General features: G+C 40.6%; 3 protein-coding genes across 5 annotated transcripts in view; 2 read left to right on the top strand and 1 right to left on the bottom strand.

Moving 5' to 3' along the window:
- The window catches only part of LOC306827288 (neuromedin-U receptor 1-like), a 5,071-nt gene extending 615 nt beyond the window's left edge, over positions 1-4,456 (top strand). The window contains exons 2-4 of one of the 2 annotated variants that reach the window (XM_079349000.1): positions 1,080-1,804; positions 2,409-2,639; positions 3,673-4,456. In XM_079349000.1, the coding sequence (XP_079205126.1) occupies positions 1,117-1,804; positions 2,409-2,639; positions 3,673-3,983 (1,230 nt within the window). In that variant the 5' untranslated portion in view covers positions 1,080-1,116 and the 3' untranslated portion in view covers positions 3,984-4,456. Of the gene's footprint in view, positions 1-1,079; positions 1,805-2,405; positions 2,640-3,672 lie in introns of both variants that reach the window. The other variant, XM_079348999.1, reaches the window with a different exon arrangement.
- A 7,061-nt stretch (positions 4,457-11,517) lies between these two features.
- cpdp (CPD photolyase) lies at positions 11,518-17,020 on the bottom strand. 2 transcript variants are annotated; one of them, XM_079348066.1, is made up of 10 exons: positions 16,879-17,020; positions 16,300-16,673; positions 16,025-16,173; positions 15,518-15,700; positions 15,170-15,328; positions 14,430-14,633; positions 12,786-12,933; positions 12,487-12,608; positions 12,229-12,388; positions 11,518-12,132 (listed from the first exon to the last, which is right to left on the bottom strand). In XM_079348066.1, exons 1-10 carry the CDS (start codon positions 16,899-16,901, stop codon positions 11,984-11,986), a joined length of 1,671 nt encoding a protein of 556 aa, XP_079204192.1. In that variant the 5' UTR covers positions 16,902-17,020; the 3' UTR covers positions 11,518-11,983. The 2 variants fall into 2 exon arrangements, with proteins under 2 accessions (XP_079204192.1, XP_079204191.1); XM_079348065.1 differs by having other exon boundaries at positions 12,786-12,938; positions 14,435-14,633.
- Positions 17,021-17,097: 77 nt separating this feature from the next.
- On the top strand, positions 17,098-21,158 carry LOC306826624 (UAP56-interacting factor-like). Its single transcript, XM_079348067.1, has 9 exons — positions 17,098-17,306; positions 17,473-17,616; positions 17,691-17,854; positions 18,381-18,529; positions 18,753-18,825; positions 18,978-19,033; positions 19,378-19,452; positions 19,546-19,672; positions 20,657-21,158. Exons 1-9 carry the CDS (start codon positions 17,234-17,236, stop codon positions 20,756-20,758), a joined length of 963 nt encoding a protein of 320 aa, XP_079204193.1. The 5' UTR covers positions 17,098-17,233; the 3' UTR covers positions 20,759-21,158.
- Positions 21,159-21,498: the final 340 nt, after the last annotated feature.

Raw genomic sequence — 21,498 nt, 5'->3', positions numbered from 1 at the left:
GATTACTCTGATAGTTGCGCTGGACTCGATCTCATTTGCTGCTGCGGTGCAATCTGCTGTTTTGAAGCTGGTCAGTGAAAGTAGGATATAATGGTGATTGTCTACGATATTTTTTTTATGTTGCTACGGTTTAGTTTTACAGACTTCAAAGTTAGTTTTTTAGATCATAGTTCTGCAACAATAAACATGTATGGTAATTAGAAGTCACAGCTCAACAAACCAGCATTTTTCATGTTTCAAGATGTGTCTTGAAAATAATTACAGTTGCCTCATTCCCCTTTCCTCATTCCCCTTTCCTGAGACAAAAGCCAACAAAAAATCTATGTATATTCTATTTTGAAACCCATTTTTCACATTATACAATAGAGCACAAGGTTTTATCAGACGCTCCTGGTCAATGCCACAATCTTAAAAATGTATACCTCGAGTTTATTATTTAAACTTTAATCTCTGGCCAAACAAAGCTAACATTGTTTATATCAATATGACTCAGGTTTTTTTCTTTTCTTTGGAAATCTCCTTCCTGAGGCATACGATGAATCATGCAACTGTTTTTATGGATTTAACCAAATTATAATTTTGCTGTTCCGACTCCATTTGAATGTTCAATATGAAGCTACTGGTTTTCCATTTTTTCAACCAACTCATGAATCGGTTTCGTGTCATGTTTTTTTATACCAACTACTGTTTAAGTATTTCAAGCCAGCTTTCCTTACTCTATCATTCAACCAGATAAATAGTCACAATGTTAAACAGTGACAGCTGGCTTTGCAGCAGAAATACCCCCATTGAAGACCAACAAAGAGACATTGCTCTTATCTTGTAACTCTTCTGTTTTGTGTATAATGTTTGTTTAGTTTGTCTGTCGAATGATTAACACTGTTTTTAATCAAAAATCCTCTCAGAGATTCTCCTGATTTCCAGAGATGAACGACGTCTGAGAGATGAGATTTCAATGGTTGACCTTGTGTTTTCACAGGCCATGTAGAATCATTTTGATGGTTTAACTTCATTTCATTGTAAAAGTATTGGACTGTAGCTTTAAAATAGAAATGTTCTCCTCTGCATTCTTTCCATAGGTCAAGAGACTGAGTGACCCCTTCGCTATTCTGCAACATGTTGGAATTAAACTGTTCCCTTGCTGGTCTTTTCACATCTAATGACACAATTTTCAATGGGCCCGGCTGCCCAGAGGCTGCTGTGGCATGTGGGATGAATATCTCCTGGGTTCTAGCTAACTCTATTGCCAACGAGTCAGATGTGTTGTGCTTGAGGGTGGAGAAATACCTGGAAGGAAATCTTGGGCTCCAGAGATCCCCATTGTTTTTCCCTGTCTGTGTCACCTACCTCACCATCTTCTTGGTGGGCGTCCTGGGAAATTGTTTGACTTGTGTGGTCATTTTGCGCTACAGGGTGATGCAGACACCAACAAACTATTACCTGTTGAGCCTGGCACTGTCTGACCTGCTGGTGCTGCTGCTGGGTATGCCGTTAGAGATCTATGAGATGTGGCAGAACTACCCCTTCCTGCTCGGAGAGGGAGGCTGCTACTTCAAAACCTTCCTGTTTGAAACCGTCTGCTTCGCTTCAATCCTCAATGTCACAGCGCTTAGTGTTGAGCGCTATGTGGCCGTGGTGCACCCACTCAAAGTCAAACACATGACTACACGTACTCACGTCAAGAGGGTGATCTTCGTGCTTTGGGTGATGTCCATGCTGTGTGCTGTGCCAAACACCAGTCTGCAAGGGATTGAGGAGCTGGAGCCATTGTTTGGAAGACGTTTTCCTCAATCTGCTGTGTGCAGTATGTGTAAAATTTTTATTTATTTATTTTTTCAGATTAGTCTACAGTAGTCTACAATGCCAATATACCGAAGTTTAGAAGGTTAAGGATTTCCAGTCATTAAATCTGTAAACATGTATTTTAAAAATAATAAAAGTAGAGCATTTAAATGAATTTTGATTTTGTTAATACAGATCAAAAAATAAGGGGATACAATCATGTATCTTAGCTCATCCTGTGGTTCCTGTACCACTTGTACCACCATATCAATCTTCATGGTTTTAAGATGTTACACTAAAAATAGTAGATCTACGGGACACACAATGAATCATCCAAGTTATTAGGGAACAAATTGTGGCAACCGTAAATGTTTTTTATAACTTTTTGCCGATATGTTGACTAACAATTTTGAAATATCACTTAGTACTTCATCCATCTTATTGTTGCTGATAAATTCCAGCCTGGAATTATTGAGAAGCATGTCTCCAAAGAGTGAAGAGATTTTACGAGTATAAAGGTTTAATGTATTATGACAAAGTTACATCTATAGGTTTGTGGTAAAAAAAAAAAAAAAAAAAGGATGAATCTATTTGACCAACCTTTGTCACATCTCTGCCCTCAGAAGTGGTTAAGCCCCAGTGGATGTACAACCTGATCGTCCTGATTTCTACACTGGTTTTCTTCCTCCTCCCCATGCTGATCATCAGTATTCTCTACCTGCTCATTGGTCTCCAGCTGCACAGGGAGAAGGTTTTGACTGTGATCGACTCAAGGTGTAGCTTTGGACCAGAAAGCCTCTCCAATTCCCACAAGCAGAAGTTGAGCAAACGCAACATGCAAGTCACTAAAATGCTATGTAGGTGTCAAACCAGCTGTAAAGGAGCTGATATTAACCAAGTCTAAGTCTAAACAAGTGTGTATGCAAGAAGATTTTTCCAAAACTCGAGCCCTGTTACAGTTGATACAGTTTTACCTTTAACTATTTTTAACTTACATGCCCATTTGTGTCAACATTTTCTTTTAAATCTTATCAATCATTATATTTTATCTGTATCAAAAAGCAGGCTCTTAGGGCCAGGCCAGTATAGAAGTACCAATGACTGCAGTATCTCGAGTGGCCACTTGGGGCTGACTCCAAAAGGGAGTCAATACCCATTAGGTTACATTTTAAAATTCCCAAATGTAGAACAGAATTAAACATTTATATAGGCAGGTATTAACATGTTTTGCCTCAGAAGTTTATTTCGTTATTAAAAGAATAATAGAACGACTTGATTGAGTGAAGTCATACATAATTAAGAGTAAGGTGGTTTCGAGTGACAGGCTGTCCAAGAAGTCAAATTTTTTTTTTTTTAAATGACTTACTTCCTTGTACTGTGTAATTGATATCTTGGGATGTGCACAGGAATTTAGGATGATTTCTTTTCCCCACAGAGAAGATAGGAAACCATGTGTTGAGAAAACATTTTTTTTAAATACCCCAGATGGGCTGTTTAGAAATCCAGGACATTGAGTGTTATCTGTTGCAATTTGTAAAGCTGTCTTAGCTTCCTTTGTGAAATATATAAACAAACCTGCCCTTTTCTTCTCACGTAGAAGAAAACATTTCTGACAAATTGCAACAAATTGTCGTGTTTTTACCATGGCATTTTGCTGGCAAACAAATACGCCACAACTTGGCACGTGCCAGTCTCACACCTCTCCCAAGCACTATCGTCTGAACCACGTTGTCACTTCTGGCTCCAAAAACCAACATGGCAAAAATTCTAAAGTGTAGGCTTTAAAAAGTCAGTTGATTAATAAATGGGCTATATCAAATCTTCACAGTCAACAAACCATCTATCAAACATTCCAGTTATTAACTTACACTGTCCATGTGTTCTGTCCAGGTGTGCTGGTGGTAGTATTCGGACTCTGCTGGGCTCCCTTCCACATGGACCGTTTGATCTGGAGCTACATGGACATCTCTGATATGAAGCACATGCATATATTTGAGACAATCCATATTGTGTCTGGAGTCTTCTTCTACCTGAGCTCTGCCATCAACCCCATCCTCTACAACCTCATGTCCACCAGGTTCAGAGAGATGTTCGGTCACATTACCTGCTGCGCTAAACGCTGGCAGACTCGCTCCAGCTTACAGATGACCCAACGCAGCACCTTAAGCGAGAAATTGACCAACAGTTTGAAAACGACTTAGGTCAAAGTCAAATTATATCTTATATCTTATATACTGGGTATAAAGGGAACCAATAAATTATAAGGACATACAGCAAATTCATATTTCCCTTTAATTGAAATGCTATGTAAGATGAAGACAACCATCTGAATTAATTATACCAAGTTAATCTGGCTATGTAACAAGCATTAACGACCTGTTTCCATTTCCTGTTTTTTGCGCTAGCAGCGTCTATTTTCAAAAGAAAACAGATGCAATTCAGCATTTCAGCGCTCAGCATCCTTAGTATAATAACATTCTCGACATTCCCAATTTTCGCTACGCTCACGACACTCTCAATTTAAAATAGTTTAACTATTTAAACACCACTGCGCTAATCGATGTTACTTCCCCCCTCACTAGTCCCTTATCTACCAATCAAAATCAAGTAGGGGCGGGACGTCCTAATCAACTTTGTCAAGGTAGAAACTTTTTTCTCGCACTGTTAGGCTCATACACTCAGGCTCATGCTGCTAATGCCAGGACAAACAGCACGTCTCCGATCAATTTTCCTTACATATGTAGACTTTCTTACATAATTATAACAGACTTAACTATCACTAACAACAGATGTGTTCAAGTGCCACACGAGTCAGCTTTAGTTATCTACTAATAGTACGTGGCACTCTCATATTAAGGACACAGGCCCTAAGAGAAGCATACTTCCACCATACTGCAAAACTTTGACACATTACCTCTAATTCAATATAGAGAATAAGAAAGGCAACAAGGTCACAGAGCTAAAAGTTGCAAATGTCAATAAAATTATTATACAAATGATTCAACTGTGTTTTTAAGCATGGCAAATGTTACCGCTCTGTCTAAAAAAAGAAAAAAAAATCTTTGTGAACACCCAGGCTGTCTTTATTGTGTTTAAATGTGTTGTATAATGTGCTTTATGACATGTTCGCTGTTTTACTGCTGTACAGCTACAATATCCAACATTTATTTGCTTTTAGAGCAAAGATTGAATGTCTAATGGCTCCTTCCAAAACGAAAGAACATTTGTCAAAGAACTGGAGGTGAAAATGAGAGTTGGTGCAAGAAAGAAGGGCAATAAAAATCAGACTTGCTGCTTAAATGTATAACTAGTGAGAACAGGAATTGTCATGTGCTTTACATGCTTAAACCTAATATATTCTGACTTTGCAATCGTTACTTGCTATATAATACACATAAAGATGTGAATAGGTAGGTGTGACATGCGGTGTAAAAGCGCTTTGAGTAGTCAGAAGACCAGAAAAGCCAATTATAAGCTAATTTACCATTTACTTAGATTTGTTCAATAACTGCATTATTTCATTACTTAAATGAAGCAGAACAAGCAATTCTAGCCATTGTTTAAAGTGTTATTAAAACATGTTTTTTTCTGTTTTATGTATTGAATTAATTGTTTCTTAAATCTGTATAAAAAAAAACATGTAGGTCATGTGAATATGCATCAACTGTTTTATGAATGCAAGGAACCTGATTAAGTGTTCTTTGCTATGAAAACATGAATGCTCTTCTCTGTTTGTACCCTTGAAGTGATATACTGTATACTGTTGTTACATAAAATGCTTTGAACATTAAGATGTGCCTGCAGACGTAATGTCCTCATTAGCAGTTTGGCTCTGAAACAAAGGAACATAACAAGTCTTTGTTCTGTTTGCATGTTCTGACTCCTTGTGCATCACGTTAAACAGGTGCTATGAATCAGAAGTGTTTTATAAGTGACAAGGTCTGCGAAGAACCAAAAGGACTTTTCCACTTGGTCATCTCATCTCAATTTAGGAAGACACACATGCAGAGGAAATGTGAGGAAATAAAAAAGATGATTATGAAAGCTAAAAGGGAAAGATGATGTCAATGGGGCCATAACATAGATGAAATTAAATCATGACTGGCAGAAAGCAGGAGGAGGACAGACAGAAAGCTTACTGACGGATATTGACAAAATCACTTTATGTTGGCAGTGTTATCAGCAAGCCACACCAACACTCATAAAAGCAATCTACCCAAAACTTCCCTCACAATAGAAAAATACTGTTTACCCAGTAGCCCTGTAAATTGACTTGTTTATAGGTCTGCATCATCCAGGTAATGGTATTCATTCAAGAGTGGTACATAGTTATTACCCTTGGCTCTCTGTTATGACCCTATGAAGCACATAATATACAGAACGATGTGAGCTGAATGCTGCCGGTGTGAAATTAAACCACAAATCAACTCAAATGTGGTTCCTGTTCGATATCACTGACTGAATCAAGCATAGAGTCCTGCCGTCTGTCTCATCCTGGACAGCACGTACCCTCTCTCTCCCTTTTGACCGCATTCACACTGCAGGTAAAAGTGACCCTGATCTGATTTTTTCCCCTCCTTTGTGAATCAGATTTATGAGTGTGAACAACAACAGATATTTGGTATCTAATCTTTTCAAATATGATTTGGGTCACTTTTATATGTGGAGCGTGATACAAGCCACATTTAAAAGTAACGTGAACTAATTATGCCAAACCACCAGTGATGGGAATAACACTTGACTGTAAAGCCATTACCATTTTAGGTAACTCGTAACTAATGCTCCAGATTCAATAACGTTTTACAATTATTCATATTTAAAAGCACTCCGACAACAAGCGGGTGAGGTTACGTGAATATCAGCACATTAGCATCCTGGGAGAAAGAACGTTGACAAACACAAGCAGCTCTTCATTAAGGCGCAAGCTTTTTATCTCGTATAAATACCAACATTACTTATCTCTGCTTAACAGCAAGAATATAGCAAGGATTTAGACTTTAGACTTTTAGACTTTAGACTTTTTATTTTATTGTCCCCGAGGGGAAATTCTTTTCCACAGTGTACAGTTTTAAGGGCAGCACACCGACAGAGGGTGAACACAGGCACAGGGAGATACATGTGAGACAACAGGACATACATGTGGGGCAACAAGTCAGACAGTGATAGGGCATACAGTGACAGGACATACAGTGACAGGACATACAGTGACAGGACATACAGTGCATATGGTTATGGGGGGACCGGGGGTTGGGCCTGAGGTGGATTTTTATTGAGGGCTGAGATGACTGCAGGCACCAGGCTTCTGCCGTATCGCGCCCTCCTGCACAGCAGGGACCTGTACCTGCGTCCAGATGGCATGATGGTGAGGTGGCAGTTGAGAGGATGGGTGGTGTCCAGTGCTATTGTGTGTGCGATGCGTGTGATGGCCTTTGAATTGAGTTCTGACAGGGTGGGAGTGGGGAGACCGATTAATTTGGCTGCAATGTTTGTGACACGGGTGAGTTTGGTTCGGTTTTTGACAGTGAGCATGTTGAAGAAGCAGGAGGAGCAGTAGAGCAGGATGGGCTGGACGATGCTTTGATACAACAGGAGGAGGAGATGGAGGGCAACATAGAGTCCTTTGAGTTTCCGGATGGCGTGCAGTCTTTGGTGGCTCCTTTTTTGAATGTCCGTTGTGTGCTGGTCGAAGGTGAGATTGTTGTCTAGTGTGAGTCCGAGGTATCTGAAGCTGTCAACAGTTTCAACTGTGTCGTTGTTGATGAGGGTGGGGGGCTGGGGTGATGGGGTGCCTATTATTATTTCTTTTGTTTTGTTTATGTTGAGATGGAGGAAGTTATGCTTACACCAGTGTGAGAAGTGGGTGACAGTGTTGTGGTAGTCTGTGGTGGAGTTACTGTCTGATAAGAGGGCGAGGATGGCAGTGTCGTCAGAGTATTTGAGGTAGGTGGTGGTGGGAGAGGGGCTGGTGCAGTCGTTGGTGTACAGGGTGTAGAGGAAGGGGCTTAGCACACAGCCCTGGGGGGCTCCGGTGTTGGTGATGAGTGGGGGTGATGTGGATGTGCCTACCCGAACAGCTTGCCGTCTGTCGCTGAGGAAGTTGTGCAGGAGATGGATCAGAATGGGTGGAGTGTTGAGTTTGTGAAGCTTCTGGATGAGCAGGTGCCTTTGAATGGTATTGAATGCGGAACTGGAGTCCACGAAGAGGATCCTTGCGAAGGTGCCTCGGGAATCTAGGTGCTGGAAGACAAGTTGTAGACAAGTCTACGTGCAGGAAGGAAAACTTCTCTCTCACAAGAAAGAAGCACAGAGCCAAACAACACATTTCTACATAGCTATACTGCAGACCAGATATAAAATATTTTATTTTCAAATAAGTGGTCATACAAGTTTATGTGAAGCAATCCACCCATTATCCAAACATTAGTACCACAGTAGAGAAACAACAACAACTATTTAGAATTTTGAATCATAATCTACTTAACTTAATGGTGAAATTACAGATCACCTCTAAGGAAGCGGAACGTTTTAAGGCAAAAAGTTACAGCTATCTTTCAAGATCCTATAAGAGTGACACAAATCATGACCATGACAGAGTGTACAATGAAGAAGCACAGAGTGTCACAGACAAGAGAGATGTGCAGAGAACATTTGATTCCCACTCAGGATGATGATATGAGATCTTGAGAAAAGGAGACGAGTAAAGGTGTAAAGTGGGGAACGGGACTAAAACTAATGGTTTGATCTAAGCTTAAGAATCATTCCTCCATGAGCAGCAGTTAAGGGAAAAAAAGGAGAATTTGACATTGCAGGAAGAAGAGCAAGGCTGGGCTTCAGTTCCATTAACAACTTGTGAACCGGAATTGTGGTTTAGGATTCAGCAAGAGCATTTTAATATGCAGCCCGTGGGAAGATGGTTGCTTCAAAACAAGATCCCTCATTCAGAAGTTGGTTAAAGCACTAAAAGCTGCACAGTTGTGGATCGCACCACAACTCTTTCTTTAAAAAATACAGAAATGTTTTTTTCTCCTTTACTTATGCTGCAGTTAATTAAGTTGCTTTAATTGCAGTAGTGCTTAAAATCCAATTGCATAGTGATCTATGTCTCTGCAAACTGGAGCATGCAAGGCGATGTAGCTTTCCTTTAATGGGGAAGCTGTGGCTCAATTAGACCTGGTTGTTTCTCAACCGGAATGTCGGTGGTTCAATTCCCCAGCTCCTGCAGCCACATGTTCGATGTGTCTTGGGCAAGACACTTAACCCCAAGTTGCTCCTGCTGCTTTATTGGTGGTGTTCTAATGTTTATGAATGGGATTAAATAATACTGATGGACATTTCACATAGCAACCTTTGCCATCCATGTGTGAATGTGGAGGTTTGATCTGCGGTGTAGTTAACGAGCACTTTGAGTAGTCAGAAGATGAGAAAAGCACTCGACCAGCACTGGTCCATTTACCTTTTAAAAGGATTAACTCTGCTGACTCTGTTGACCCCATGACTGTATTTCTATCAATGTTCTCAGGGTAACTCTTCCTGTGGGTCCAGTATTGGGAAAAGTATTTGAACATAATAAAGATACCTCAAAGTCTCAAAGCCAATCGATGTACATTTGTAACAAACGAATGTGGTGTTAAAATGTACTGAAGGACAGTACCCTTTTCTCTCTCTCCTGTTTCCCTCCCTCTTTATAAAACTCTCTACATTTTTCACAACATTATCATTTCTATTGCAGGAACATCTGTTTCCTAATAGCTACTGGTTGCAATTACCCAATTGGTGTCTGTGTTCATTAGAGGTTTTCAGTGTGGCAGCATCACAGTCCGAGAGGCTGGCAGCCATCGTGTCACATTCTGAAGACACAGCTGGATATGTTCTGATGAGAGTGTGTGCCTCTTTTGTTTGATCTCATGGGTACATAATCCAGATAATCAATACTGATGATTAAAGATTGACAGTCATATTCAGATTTTATATATTAATGAGTAACCAGGTCTCCAATATTAACCTGACTATATCATCAGAGATGAAGGAAAAATGCTGTTGAAGTGCTGGTTTCTCTTACATGACCTCCTTCAACATTTTAGTTTCAGTCTGGCATTTTAACGCACCCCCACACATTTTAGACACCCCTTAGTTCGACAGATAAGAGACCAGTTATCCAGTTAAGTAAGCAAGCAAACTGGTTGATATAATTGATTCTAGCTGACCTTAAAAGCCTCAGTATTTTTATAATAGCTCCGTGACCAGAAACAGTGTAAAACGAGGGTTAGCTCTCATATATTTAAAACTTTAGAAACAGAAACAGCTTATTCTGAGCAGGGTTGAAGGGGTTTTGTGATAGCCTGAGCTGGTTTATAGGTTTGTTAAAATACAAGACCAGAAGGCATTTTGAGCAAGAAACTTCAGACATGTTTTGGGGAGATCTGAGACTTATTTCAACTTGTTGAAAAAAAAGAAATCTAATATGGGAAGTTTAATAAGCATCTTGCTAACTGTGACTAAACTAAGAATAAATTGGCTTTGGTGATTTACACCACCAAATTTCCTTCATATGATTTATTATTGGCTTTTTAGTCGAGTCAAAACATTGAATTATACCAGCGACATCCTCTTCAAACTGTGTTTACGGGATGTTCTCTGGTAGAGCCAAACATTCGACATATTGTTTCAGCACAGGACAAGACAATAATTTGCCAGACATGAAACATAGCAGAACATCTGTAGAGAAGAGAAGACCTAAAAAGGTCATTCTCTGTTAGCTTGTTTATCCTCAGCGTTCTTCATTCTTGAACATGTAGCTGGAGTGGTAAGGGGACTGTATGTAATATGAGTCAAGTCAACAGCAGAATAATTTACACCACAGTGCTAAATCCATTTGTACCACACTGTAATGTTTCTAATTATTCCAACAGTAAGAATTTGCATCAGCTAATTTACACAAAAAAAGCAGAACCTTAAGAGACAATTATTTGGTTGCTGTTTGAAATGAACACAACAAAAGAACTCCTAGAAGTACTTTAGCTACCTTAAGGGATTGTTTTCAAACACTTACTACTGGATGTGCACTTAATTAGGTTCATAAGTCATGGGTTTTATACTTAATTACCTCTTGTATATTAAAAACCACAGATGCAATAGTGATGAAATGTTTCGTCTTCCATTGTTTCAGAGGTCATCGTTACGTTCCCCAAGATGGCTGGAAGATGAGGCGAACAACATTAAAATCAAACAGTATACGCATATTTTAAAAGGATTTGTAGGAACATGTACAAGAACAAAAACAAGCTTCTTTCATGAAACACAATACGAGGCCAACTAGCACACTGACAACTGGCTGTTTGCCGTCTCCTGCTCTTTATAGTCCAGCCCCTGAATGCTAAAGTGTCACAGGTTTGGCTGCACTGAGGGAGAGAAGCCCTTACAGAGCATGCAGGAGAGAAAACAAAATCAAACACACAAGGAAACAAAACATTTATTTTCTTGGCAACGTTCGTGCGTAAAGTCTATTCTTCACCAGCACGTGTTTAACATTACACAGCTGTTGCACTGTATAAATGAGTGGAGTGTTGACGTTCAAACGCAACCAAAGAAGCCTGTGGAGGCCCAGGAGGAAGAGAGGAGACAGACATCAGAGTGGATAAGCTGAGGCCTGATGGACTCAGTTCATCATTGTCCTTTCTGACTCTGCCTACTGTCTTGCTAATCCAGGAAAACCAAGCCATGCAGATGACACGTCTGCAAAAAAAATATTTTATTACAGTTTGGTACGATATGAAGAAATACAAGTTAAACCCAAAAAGTTCCATATATTGTGATATAAATGTAAACACTAAAAAATAAAAGCGAGGCATCGTTTGTTGAAATTAACGTTAAAAACTACTCGATGTAACTAAAAACAGTAACATAAAAGTCTGCTAACTAAGCAGGCCCCAAAAATCATAATCAACTATCAGGTTAAGCAACATCACAATGTACGGTAAACGACCAGCGTACAGAACAGATAAACGTTAACAAAATGCGGCTGAATATTCAGCGGAAGAAAACAGCCCAGTCTTTCGCACTCTGTGTACTTTGAGAAGAAACTAGCAAAAACAACACGAAGAAAAAAATAAATCCACTGCGAGAGAGGCTTTAAAACAGCTCCCTGAGATAAAGCAAAGTATATAAATGCATCTTATTGCCACCCCTGTCAATATTTCATGTTTCAGAGGTTTTTAGGACAGTACCGCCTCTCAAATCTTGCAACATCAAACTTCCGCAGGCAGCCACTGTAGTTCATGTAGCGGATCTTTCCAAATATTGGTCTCTCTTTCCAGCCCTGGTCATGGATGCCACATATAGACCACATGCAGCCTACAGGAGGACAACACAGTGCGGAGAGCATCAATATTTGAGATAACGTAACATAGATCAGGGTCTTCACTGCACAAATGAGAATTGTGACCTTACCAACAAAACCATTGGGGTCCTGGCCATCCAGACTATAGCGATCATTTAGGTAGAGAGCGATTGAGAGCGCCTCCTCTGGTGAGGACGTCCACTCCAGGATCTTTTTGGCCCAGTACATCCTCAAGAAGCCGTGCATCTTCCCCTCACTGACCATCTGGTACTAAAAGGAAACATGCAACAAGCAGCTGTAATTAACAAACACTAACACATGTCTGTGAGAGCAGAGAGACATGCTATGTGTTGGACTCAATGTCGTACCTGAGCTGCATTCCAGAGCTTGTCATGAGTCTTTGCTTTCTCCAGTTGCTCACGTGTGTAGAGATACGGCCTCTCGTCTTTGGCATGATCTTTTAAGGTCTTCTGAGCCCACTCGTATGCACCTGAGTATCACAAACAGACACTCACCCTTGAGATGCATAAATACTAAGTCAAAGGAACAAAGAGGAGACGTGTGAAATCATTTTTAAAAAGCAGATATCTCATCTGAATGTTGTCATTAAGGAAGTTTTTTTTTTTTGAACATCAACAGTATGTGACATAATGAGATCTTAACTGACCCTCCAATCTGTCGTATTCCTTGTTGTAGAAGCAGAAGTTATCAGTCAGCTCTCTGCGCACCACCAGCTCCTCAATGAAGGATGCGACTGGGACGCCTGCTTTCTTCCCGCTGTGCTGAACCTGCAGGGCCACGCGCTGTGCTGACAGGTGGCCTAATGGGAAGAGGAGGAAGACATGGTTGGAAAAAAAACAAAACAGAGGCCGATACAGATGGACACGATCGGGAGATTTGAGAAACTCTAAGTGCTCACATATTCCATGACATGATATCATGGTTGCTCACTCTGAACGTTAAACAGTAACATGACGTCAATAAAAAAAGCAGACATGAGGGACTCTCTGGAGGTCCATGATCATGAAGCTCACAGTGGGGAGGGAGTTAAGAAAAATGAAATCAATTGGCAGTGTGGGAAAACACATGTTCTGCTGGGATTTATGACAGAGTAGGTGGCAGGGCATGAACATCTCTGTATTCTGATGAGACCGTACTTTATTGTGCTGTCGTACTTTAAGCTGGATTCTGGCAAACTCTGAACAAGATAATACCTGTTATCAATCAACCTTTATACTCCTTTTCTTTCTTTTTTTTTACAGAAATCTAAGCCGGCTTTCTTTAACAATCAAATATTTCACTCAAGAGTCCTTGATGTGAAAATGATTTTAAAAAAGGCTGTTTCAGCAGCTAGATTTAATGAATCTAAGCAGTCTTTTGGATGATGGCGTCTCTTGTCTATGTCAGTCAAAGATACATCAGTATTCATTTCAGTCAGTTTACCCCCCAGCTACATTTTGATTGAGGTTTAGATTAAGTACAGCTTTGGCCTTCATTAGTTTGTACATTTTATAATGACCTCATTTGTGTGGGTGAGCTTGTGGCTAACATGTTTCTTATTGTGAAAATAAGACATTTGAACAAAGACGGTATTTATTTACTAAAAAGCTGGGTCACTGATATTAGTAGTAAAGTAGTAAACATTTAAGTTCAATGTGGTGGTGTAAGAACATACTGATATACTAAATGTCACTCATAACATGATAGTTTATCTTGAAAGCGTAACATTGAATTTACATGAAAGAATAATTTACATACAAATGAGACATTGGTATTGTATTCGAACCTCAGACCAATAGTTGGCAGCAGGTATTTGGCCTTTCCCCATTCGTTCCACTCCTTTATTTATAAAATCGTTTACAAAATGATCTAAATACCTTGTCCTTCCTGTTCAGAGTGTGCACTTTTAAGTGTTTTACCAATTGAGGCAGAGACAGACCTGCCTTTGTCTTTCACAGTTCATAGTTCTGCATGCATAAAAATAAACTGTATGTGTTGATTCATATAATAGTGTGTTCCAAATACAATGAGTGATTTACTAAAGATAGACAGTTTTGTTCCAAAAAAAAATATATAATATATATATATATATATAATTATATGCTTACAGTACCCCAATATGTTGTATAGCCTCCCCTGTATCAGGATATCATATGGACAGATTCTTGCCCTAGTTCTCAAGGTTCAAAGCTCATCTGAGAGGTGCCAATCATTTTTTAGTCATGACTGTGCGAGCAATAACAAGAACAATGTCAGAAAAGATCGTCTGTGAGAGACTGTATTCATTTAAAACACACTTTCTGCAGTGCTACTGACCAAAGCGGATCCAGGGGGAGAGCTGGCTGAGTGCAGCAGCGTTTGGGTCGTTGCGTTGTGTTTCAAACAGTTTAAGGCGTACATCGATGAAGGACTCCAACATGTCCACCCCTGCCTTGGTGCCTGGCTTGGCCCAATCTGTTTCTGCAACTGTTGCGTCAACCTTCAAGGAGGCCAATGTCTCGTCCCAGTCGATGGGCTGTGTGGTGAAGTTCAGAGAAAAGAGAAACATTTAGTAAATGTTATGGCCAACAGTGATGCGCTTAAAATATACATGAGAGAAAACTTCATAAAGGGAGACAAAGAGAGTCCTGGGACTTTCACCCAGTGTATGATATCAGATGGTTCAAACCAGGTAGTTCATTTTCAATCATGGTAATTAGGGGATTTACTGCTACAGCTTTACTGTCTAGTGCTGGGAAGGAAGCTTAAACATTCAGAAAGTCAACCAAGTCTGCTATTTAAATTTCCAAATCAGTACATAATGGGCTTTATAGCAGCGGTCTGTTATTTTGATCCTCCACATCAATGAGCCAATGACAGCCCACATTACAATACATTCAATGAATCTTAAAAAGCCACATGTTCAAAGCAAACATATTTTCAGGAGCATTACCATTCTGTCATCACGACTTAGTCCAAAAATCCCCCACAACTATCAGACTCTCTTTACCTCTCTTTTTCCATGTTCCCTTAAATTCACAAGGTTCCTTTTGCCATCGCTGCATCACTTACTTTGGCGGTTCTTGTTGCCGTGCAGGGATGTTTCTCCACCAGGGGAAGATCAGTGAGGAACTCTGGCAAAAGTTTGGTGATCTTTCCTCTGATGGTCCTGGCAGAATACTCGCGTTTAGGTGAGGCTACCCAGCAGGGAACAACATTGTGGGAATCAACCTAAAAAAAGGAAAATAGGGTTTACTTGTAAGATAGAAAATCAAGGAATGTAAATGCAGGAAACGAGCAGAAATTCAAAAAGGAGAATCTTTAGAATCATTTCCCTATTTGCCTTGTGAAGAAATCTAATGCAGACAACAATTAAAGACCGGAAATAAAAGAACAGTTATCCTTGTCAGAGATGTTTACCTGTAAGAGGAAGATGTCTTTCTGAAGCTTCTTTTTGACATCCTCTAACCACTGCACCTGCTCCCTGAGTGGGCAGAAGTCTGTTACTACCGCCCCCAGGCCACGGTCAGAGACAAAGCCAGGGAGAACTTCTCCCGGAGAACCATGCAGCAAGTGGAACTGGATGTCCAGAGTTTTGCATTCCTGTTTGAAGAGTAAGCCATTATAGAACATGAAGTGCGTTTAACAACCTGGATCACAATCCACTAAAAGAAGTCCTGGGTAATCGGATGTCATGCGTACAGTGTAACTGAATAGTGTAGTCTCAACTATCCCCAACTTAATCTCTAATGTTTGCTGTCATCACACACACACACACTCAGTAAAAGAAGAGGCAACCACCTGTCTGGGGGATTTTATAACTGAATTAATGTGTTGTCATTAATTTAGTTCAAATCAAAATGAATACACTACTTGTTTTTCTAGCTGTAGTCAGTGTGATTCAAAATAAATGATTAATATATATACCTTTGCAACTTCTTTCAGACCTTTGAGCATGAAGGAGAAATGTCTCAGAGTGGAGAGTTCTGATTTGGGGACAACCAGGCAGAAACAGATGTGCAGAGGAAGGTTCTTCTTCAAAGCAAGATTCTGTGCAAAGATCAGTGCCCAATTATCTAAAACAGGTAAAAGACAAAACGCATGTTGAGACACAGAAATAAGAGCTGAAATAGAATTGATAATTGAGTACAAGCTCATTCAGGTCTCTGACTGCACAATAGGTGGAGGTTTTCAGTGGTCACCTTGTACTCTTTGGTCTCTTAACATCCAGTACAGGACACCCTCTGAGCCCTTCTTTATCTCATCAGCGTCAGAAACAACACGCATACGTTTCTTGTTGAATTTCATGCCCTTCTTCTCTGTCCTCTGCTGCTTGAGATGGTCCTGCAGCCAGCCTCCAGCTCTTTCCTGCTTCTCCTCCTTTGAGGGCGACAGCAGCTTCTGCTGTTTGACGCGGGGCTCTTTGGCAGCAGATGTTGGTGCCTTACGTTTTCTGTCTGACATGATGCTTTGACTGGTAAATGACTTGGTCGGGTGGAGGAAGAATAAATTGGAACTCTGACTCCTTTGGGGCACAAGTCTCAAGAAACGATCTGGTGCAAATTGTGAGGAAGCTCTGTCGATAAATCAAAATGGAAACGGTGAGAAAAACTGTGTTCGTCAAAACTATTCAAACGTCAAAAAAAACGAGTTGAACAGGAACTTGCTGCACTAGTCAGAATTTGCAACATGAAATGTTTTATTTAAATCAAGCAAACGTGAAAAACAAAACAACGTGGAATAACTTGTAGTCAAATGGCTAGTCGTTTAGAAAAACTCACCTTCCTAGAATGCAATACAACATGCGATGAATTCAATGATACGAGTTACTCTGAGAAGTAGTCCAGTTCAGAGAAACATGCTAAAGCACCGTATTTCTGTCTTTACACAACCAGTTACATGAGCACGCCTCTTAAAGGTTTTGTAACAAGCACAAGGGATGTCGCACTTTAACTACATTTCCCACAATGCAATAGGGCGTCTTTATGGCGCATGTGCCGCGCTGTTTACGTTCGGGGGAGATTCGTGTGTGGTTGTAGCGTAGTGAAGATAAGAAGAACGTAAGAGACACGGTTTCTAACCATTATTTTTCCTATCACTCAGGAGTGTTTTGTCGTGTTTTTTTTTTAATTAAATATGAACAGAGAGAAGATTTCAGCAGGGCGTGGGAGAAAAACAGTGGCTCCAGATAAAGTCGACATGTCATTAGGTAAGATGGCTAACATAAACGGTACCAAAATAGAGTAGCAGCTAATGTTAGCCTCTTACTGGTGGTGGGAGGTTTCCAGCTGCTAGCTCACAAGTTAGCTCACAGATCTCACTGGCGCGTGCACTCGCCCCTTTGTGTATCATTTATCGTGTGTTAAATTTAACAGATGACATCATTCGGTTGAACAAGAAAGAGCAACAGTTAAACAAAAGACAGGCCACTGTGAACCGACGACCTGTCAAGAAGAAAGGCCGTTTAATTCAAGGAAGGGGTGCTTCGTTTGGGACTGTTGGACCAGTCCTCAGAGGAGGTGTGTATCTGTGTCTTCATGCTTAATATTCGACTCTCCCTGTGCGCTTGTAACATCACCTGTCCTTATCCAAGGAGGTGGCGTGCCCCGAGGAGCAGGAGCTAAACTAAGAAACAGAAGGGTCCCTCCCCTGCCGGGTCGACGACGAGGTCAGGGGGTCATCACAGGACTGGCAGCCAGGAGGCCAGCTGCACTGCTCAAACGAGTGGGTACACTGAGCAGAGCAGCAGTCAACCAGGTAATGCAGTAAACATACTGGAGTGGGTTTTAATGTGAACCTGAAAGTTGAATTTACAAATGCATTTACAGCTGCTGCTGAGTCACCACCTCGTCTGTAATCTGCCTCAGACATCCTGAGAAACGTGTCCATGTCGTTGTCCATCACCTCAGAACTGTTCATCTTATCTAGGTTAGGGAGGCTTCAGAAGAATAAGCAGTCATGACTGCAAACTTGATCTCACCACACCGTCTTTAAAATAAAAAAATATGATTAAGTACGAACATAAGTTTAAGTTTAGTATCTTACAGACGAGGTCCAAGCTCACTGGGTTGAGTAGTTTGTGTATCTCACTGATTTACTCGTCCCCTTTAACAGGTTGATGATGACACAATAATTCAGACTTATTTAATAAGGAAGTCATTTTCAAGTGCTGTGAAATCTATATTTAAAACTGTTTCTTCTACATTGTTAGTCATGTGTTCATGCACAATACCTAACCTTTAAGATGATGGAGTTTTTTTTTTTTGTCCACTGCCTTTTTCAGAAAACAAGACAGAAAACAAAGCCTTTCATTCAGCGTCCTGAAGCACAGTACAGGAAGCCAGAGCTACAGAGGAGGCCGTACAGGCAACCCGATCAACAGAGAGGCCAGAACATAACATCTGTCAGGAGACCATTTCGGCTCCAGCGACGGTGAGAGCCAATCCCAAAAGCTTATGCATGATCCTTTCTGAAAGAAGGATCATTCTGGGGAGTACTGCAGGAACCTAAAGTCAGGGTTTTTAGTATTTCTTTGAACACAGAGTGCATTCAAATGAGTAATCTAAAGAGTTTGATTTCTAAATGTACTACTTGATGTGGTAAAGTGTGTTGGCTTCATGGTTACACTCACAATGCTTTATCTGCACGTGTGCAGACCGCTGCCGCCTGTCCAGCAGACGCAGAGAGAAGCACGCCAGGCCACGTTTCTTTTTCGCAGAGGACTCAAGGTATGTAATGGCTGTGTGGGCTACTGAGAGCAGTTCAATGTTGTATTTGTTTGGTCATCGGTGTATCTGAGCTTTTGAGGAAGTTTTTCATAAAACAACCCCCAAAAGTCATTTTACTTCAGTGTTTATTGTTTCTCATGTCCTTATTACAGGTACAGGCCCAAGTGCAGAAGCTGAATCCCCGTTCTCCTCCAGCCAGAACTCGACAGTGAGTATGATCAGCGTTCAGTTCTCTGTTGTGTGCACACGTGTGAGGAAGAGGAAATGTACTGAGGATATGAATCATTTGGATGGAAAAGAAGACCATTGTTTGCCGTTTAACAGTCTAGTTTTTATTGCATTGATTTCATTGTAAAGATTGATCTTTTTTGGGCCTTCCTACAGTAGGACAGCTGTCGAGAGACAGAAACTGTGGGGATGACATGCACCGAACTGGGGCAGGATCAGGAGTCGAACCAGTGACCAGCGCAATGCAGACTTAAGCCTCTCTACATGATTCACTCAATAATATCCTGTTCATTTGACACTTGCACTTCTCTTTTTATCCACAAGGTGGCGCACATCGACCACCAACAGTGGAACCTTGACTGTTTCAATTGACAATCCAACAGCCCTGACTCAGCCTGAGTAAATATCACAAACTCTGCACAGCATCATGTAGATACTGATGGACCTAAAGATGTGAAGAAGTGTAGAAATGATTGTGTGACTTCTTCGTAGGCCTCCCTCTGCTTGGACGCTGCACCCTCCAGCACCCAGCTCTGCTCCTGTCAAAGTGGAAACTGAGGAGAAGAAAATACCAAAAGGAGTGCCTCTGCAGTTCGACATCAACAGTGTTGGAAAACCAGTGAGAGCATTTGACTTAGTTTTAGGCTAAATGTTTGGTATGGATACATGTCAGCCAAACTCACACACCTCAGCATTCTTAAGCTTAGCTAGTTTACAATCAAACAGTTCAATACAACAAGTTCATAAGCAACAATAAGTACACATGTGACAGTTAACAGTAGAAACCTCTCTATAAATACTTGCGTTCAAACCTCACAACAAAACTATAAATCAGACCAAACAATGCAAGATGCAATACTTACATTCAATAAACCAGATGGATCAGTACAACATGAGTCCATTTCAGAACTCATAAAATGGTCCCAGTTAGGATCAGTTTAAGATTTGTGTGTAAGCTATTACACCATTTTATGTCAGATTTTCCCTAAAACTCACTGACTAAACAATGATTGTGATTGTGTAGGCCCTTTTAAATAAAAGGTCAGCACTTGGGTTTAACATTAGTTCTGAAAATTAGATTGATCAGATCCCGGGAAAAGATGATCAGTATCCCTGGAATACTGGGAAAGTGTTTTTAAAGCTGACTGACATCATTCAAATAGGCCTGTGTTCCCAAATCCCAAAGGGACATTTTTGTACATTATTTGTACCATTATTAGGACAAAAGAAACAGTTTGTCCATCACTGTGACATCTGCTAATTATGAAATGCCAAAGGGGATTGTCTGTGACTTGTCTTCTGAAAAACTATAAGCAGTGCTTGATTTGTAAACCCTGATGTCCAAGAGCACAGTGGGAGTTTTGTTCCGGCGCAACAGGAAGAGACAGGAAAAAGTCCCCCGGACGAGCGGACACACAGACATCACTGACTGCACGATGGACCTGTTTGTTTGCTCTGATCCCACTGTTCTGTGCTTCACTGATTTACATTAGAAGTCATGATCTAAAGGCCTTCCCTGTCTCAAACCTGAATTGTTTGACATATTCTTATCACCATTTTGTCCTCAAAGTGTTGCTTTGTGTGTTTGTTTTCGTTCCTGTAGCAAACATCGATGACCTTGAACGAGCGATTCCGCATCCTCAAGGATCAACGCACGGCCACAGCGTCCAGCAGTAAAGGCAGCAGGTTTGTAACTGTGGGTTAGAGGAAACCCGCTAAGACGCGTGACGGACGGGATGTGTTACCCACTGACTAAAGGGAAGGAGTGAAACAGTGGGATGAATGAGTTCAGCCTGCACAGCTGTGAGAACCCAAGTGTCAAAAGAGGAGATTGTTTAAAAATAAGTTTCCCCTTCATTGTCCATATCATTGTATTCCGCTGTTTGTATCGTGGACATCCTAAACAGGGAAGGAAAGAGCTTTTTGTTCCATTGGGACTTGGAACTGTTGACACTATAATAGACACTGCTCGGACAGATTTGTTTCAGAGAGAGGACCGCTATGCATTTGCAGGGGTGGGGATGGATGTTCAAAGTACCTTTTTTGACATTTTTTGGAATTATTTTGTAAATTTTGTTCCAATAAAAGGAGTTTCTCTTACACTATTTGATTGAGCCTAAAATGTGTAAATTTAATTATTTTCATTTTTGGCACAAGTTTAAGATCCGGTACGTCGACAAGAGGGGGAAATAAAAGTTTCTAAATCCTCTGTAAAAGAAACTGACGTTTTTGGAATCTGAATATTGCTTTTATTTAAATACATTAAAATTTGCAATGTAACAAAACTATTGGCATATGAAATTCAAACACCATTTAAATGAACAAAACATGGCTCACTTCATTTTCTGTGACTAGTGTCAGTAACACTAGCTTGTTTTTCTCTCCGCCCACTCAGCTCTGATTTGCCCCCTCCCCCCCACGTCCATTTACACTGTTCACAGACTA

Source organism: Symphodus melops, assembly GCF_947650265.1.
Source record: "Symphodus melops genome assembly, chromosome: 7".
NCBI classification, from domain to species: domain Eukaryota; kingdom Metazoa; phylum Chordata; class Actinopteri; order Labriformes; family Labridae; genus Symphodus; species Symphodus melops.
Note: the sequence above shows the minus strand (reverse complement) of the source record. Positions and strands in the feature narration are given on the sequence as shown.

What these genes read in the sequence shown, in the direction of transcription:
- cpdp (XM_079348066.1), bottom strand. Translation starts at nt 16,901, where the DNA reads ATGTTGTATTGCATTCTAGGAAG. An exon ending in AAGAGACCAAAGAGTACAAG is followed by an intron (nt 16,174 to 16,299) that starts GTGACCACTGAA and finishes TACCTGTTTTAG; the next exon opens with ATAATTGGGCACTGATCTTT. An exon ending in AGCTCTGGAATGCAGCTCAG is followed by an intron (nt 12,389 to 12,486) that starts GTACGACATTGA and finishes GTTTCCTTTTAG; the next exon opens with TACCAGATGGTCAGTGAGGG.
- LOC306826624 (XM_079348067.1), top strand. Translation starts at nt 17,234, where the DNA reads ATGAACAGAGAGAAGATTTCAGCAGGGCGTGGGAGAAAAACAGTGGCT. An exon ending in TAAAGTCGACATGTCATTAG is followed by an intron (nt 17,307 to 17,472) that starts GTAAGATGGCTA and finishes TAAATTTAACAG; the next exon opens with ATGACATCATTCGGTTGAAC. An exon ending in TTTTTCGCAGAGGACTCAAG is followed by an intron (nt 18,826 to 18,977) that starts GTATGTAATGGC and finishes TCCTTATTACAG; the next exon opens with GTACAGGCCCAAGTGCAGAA.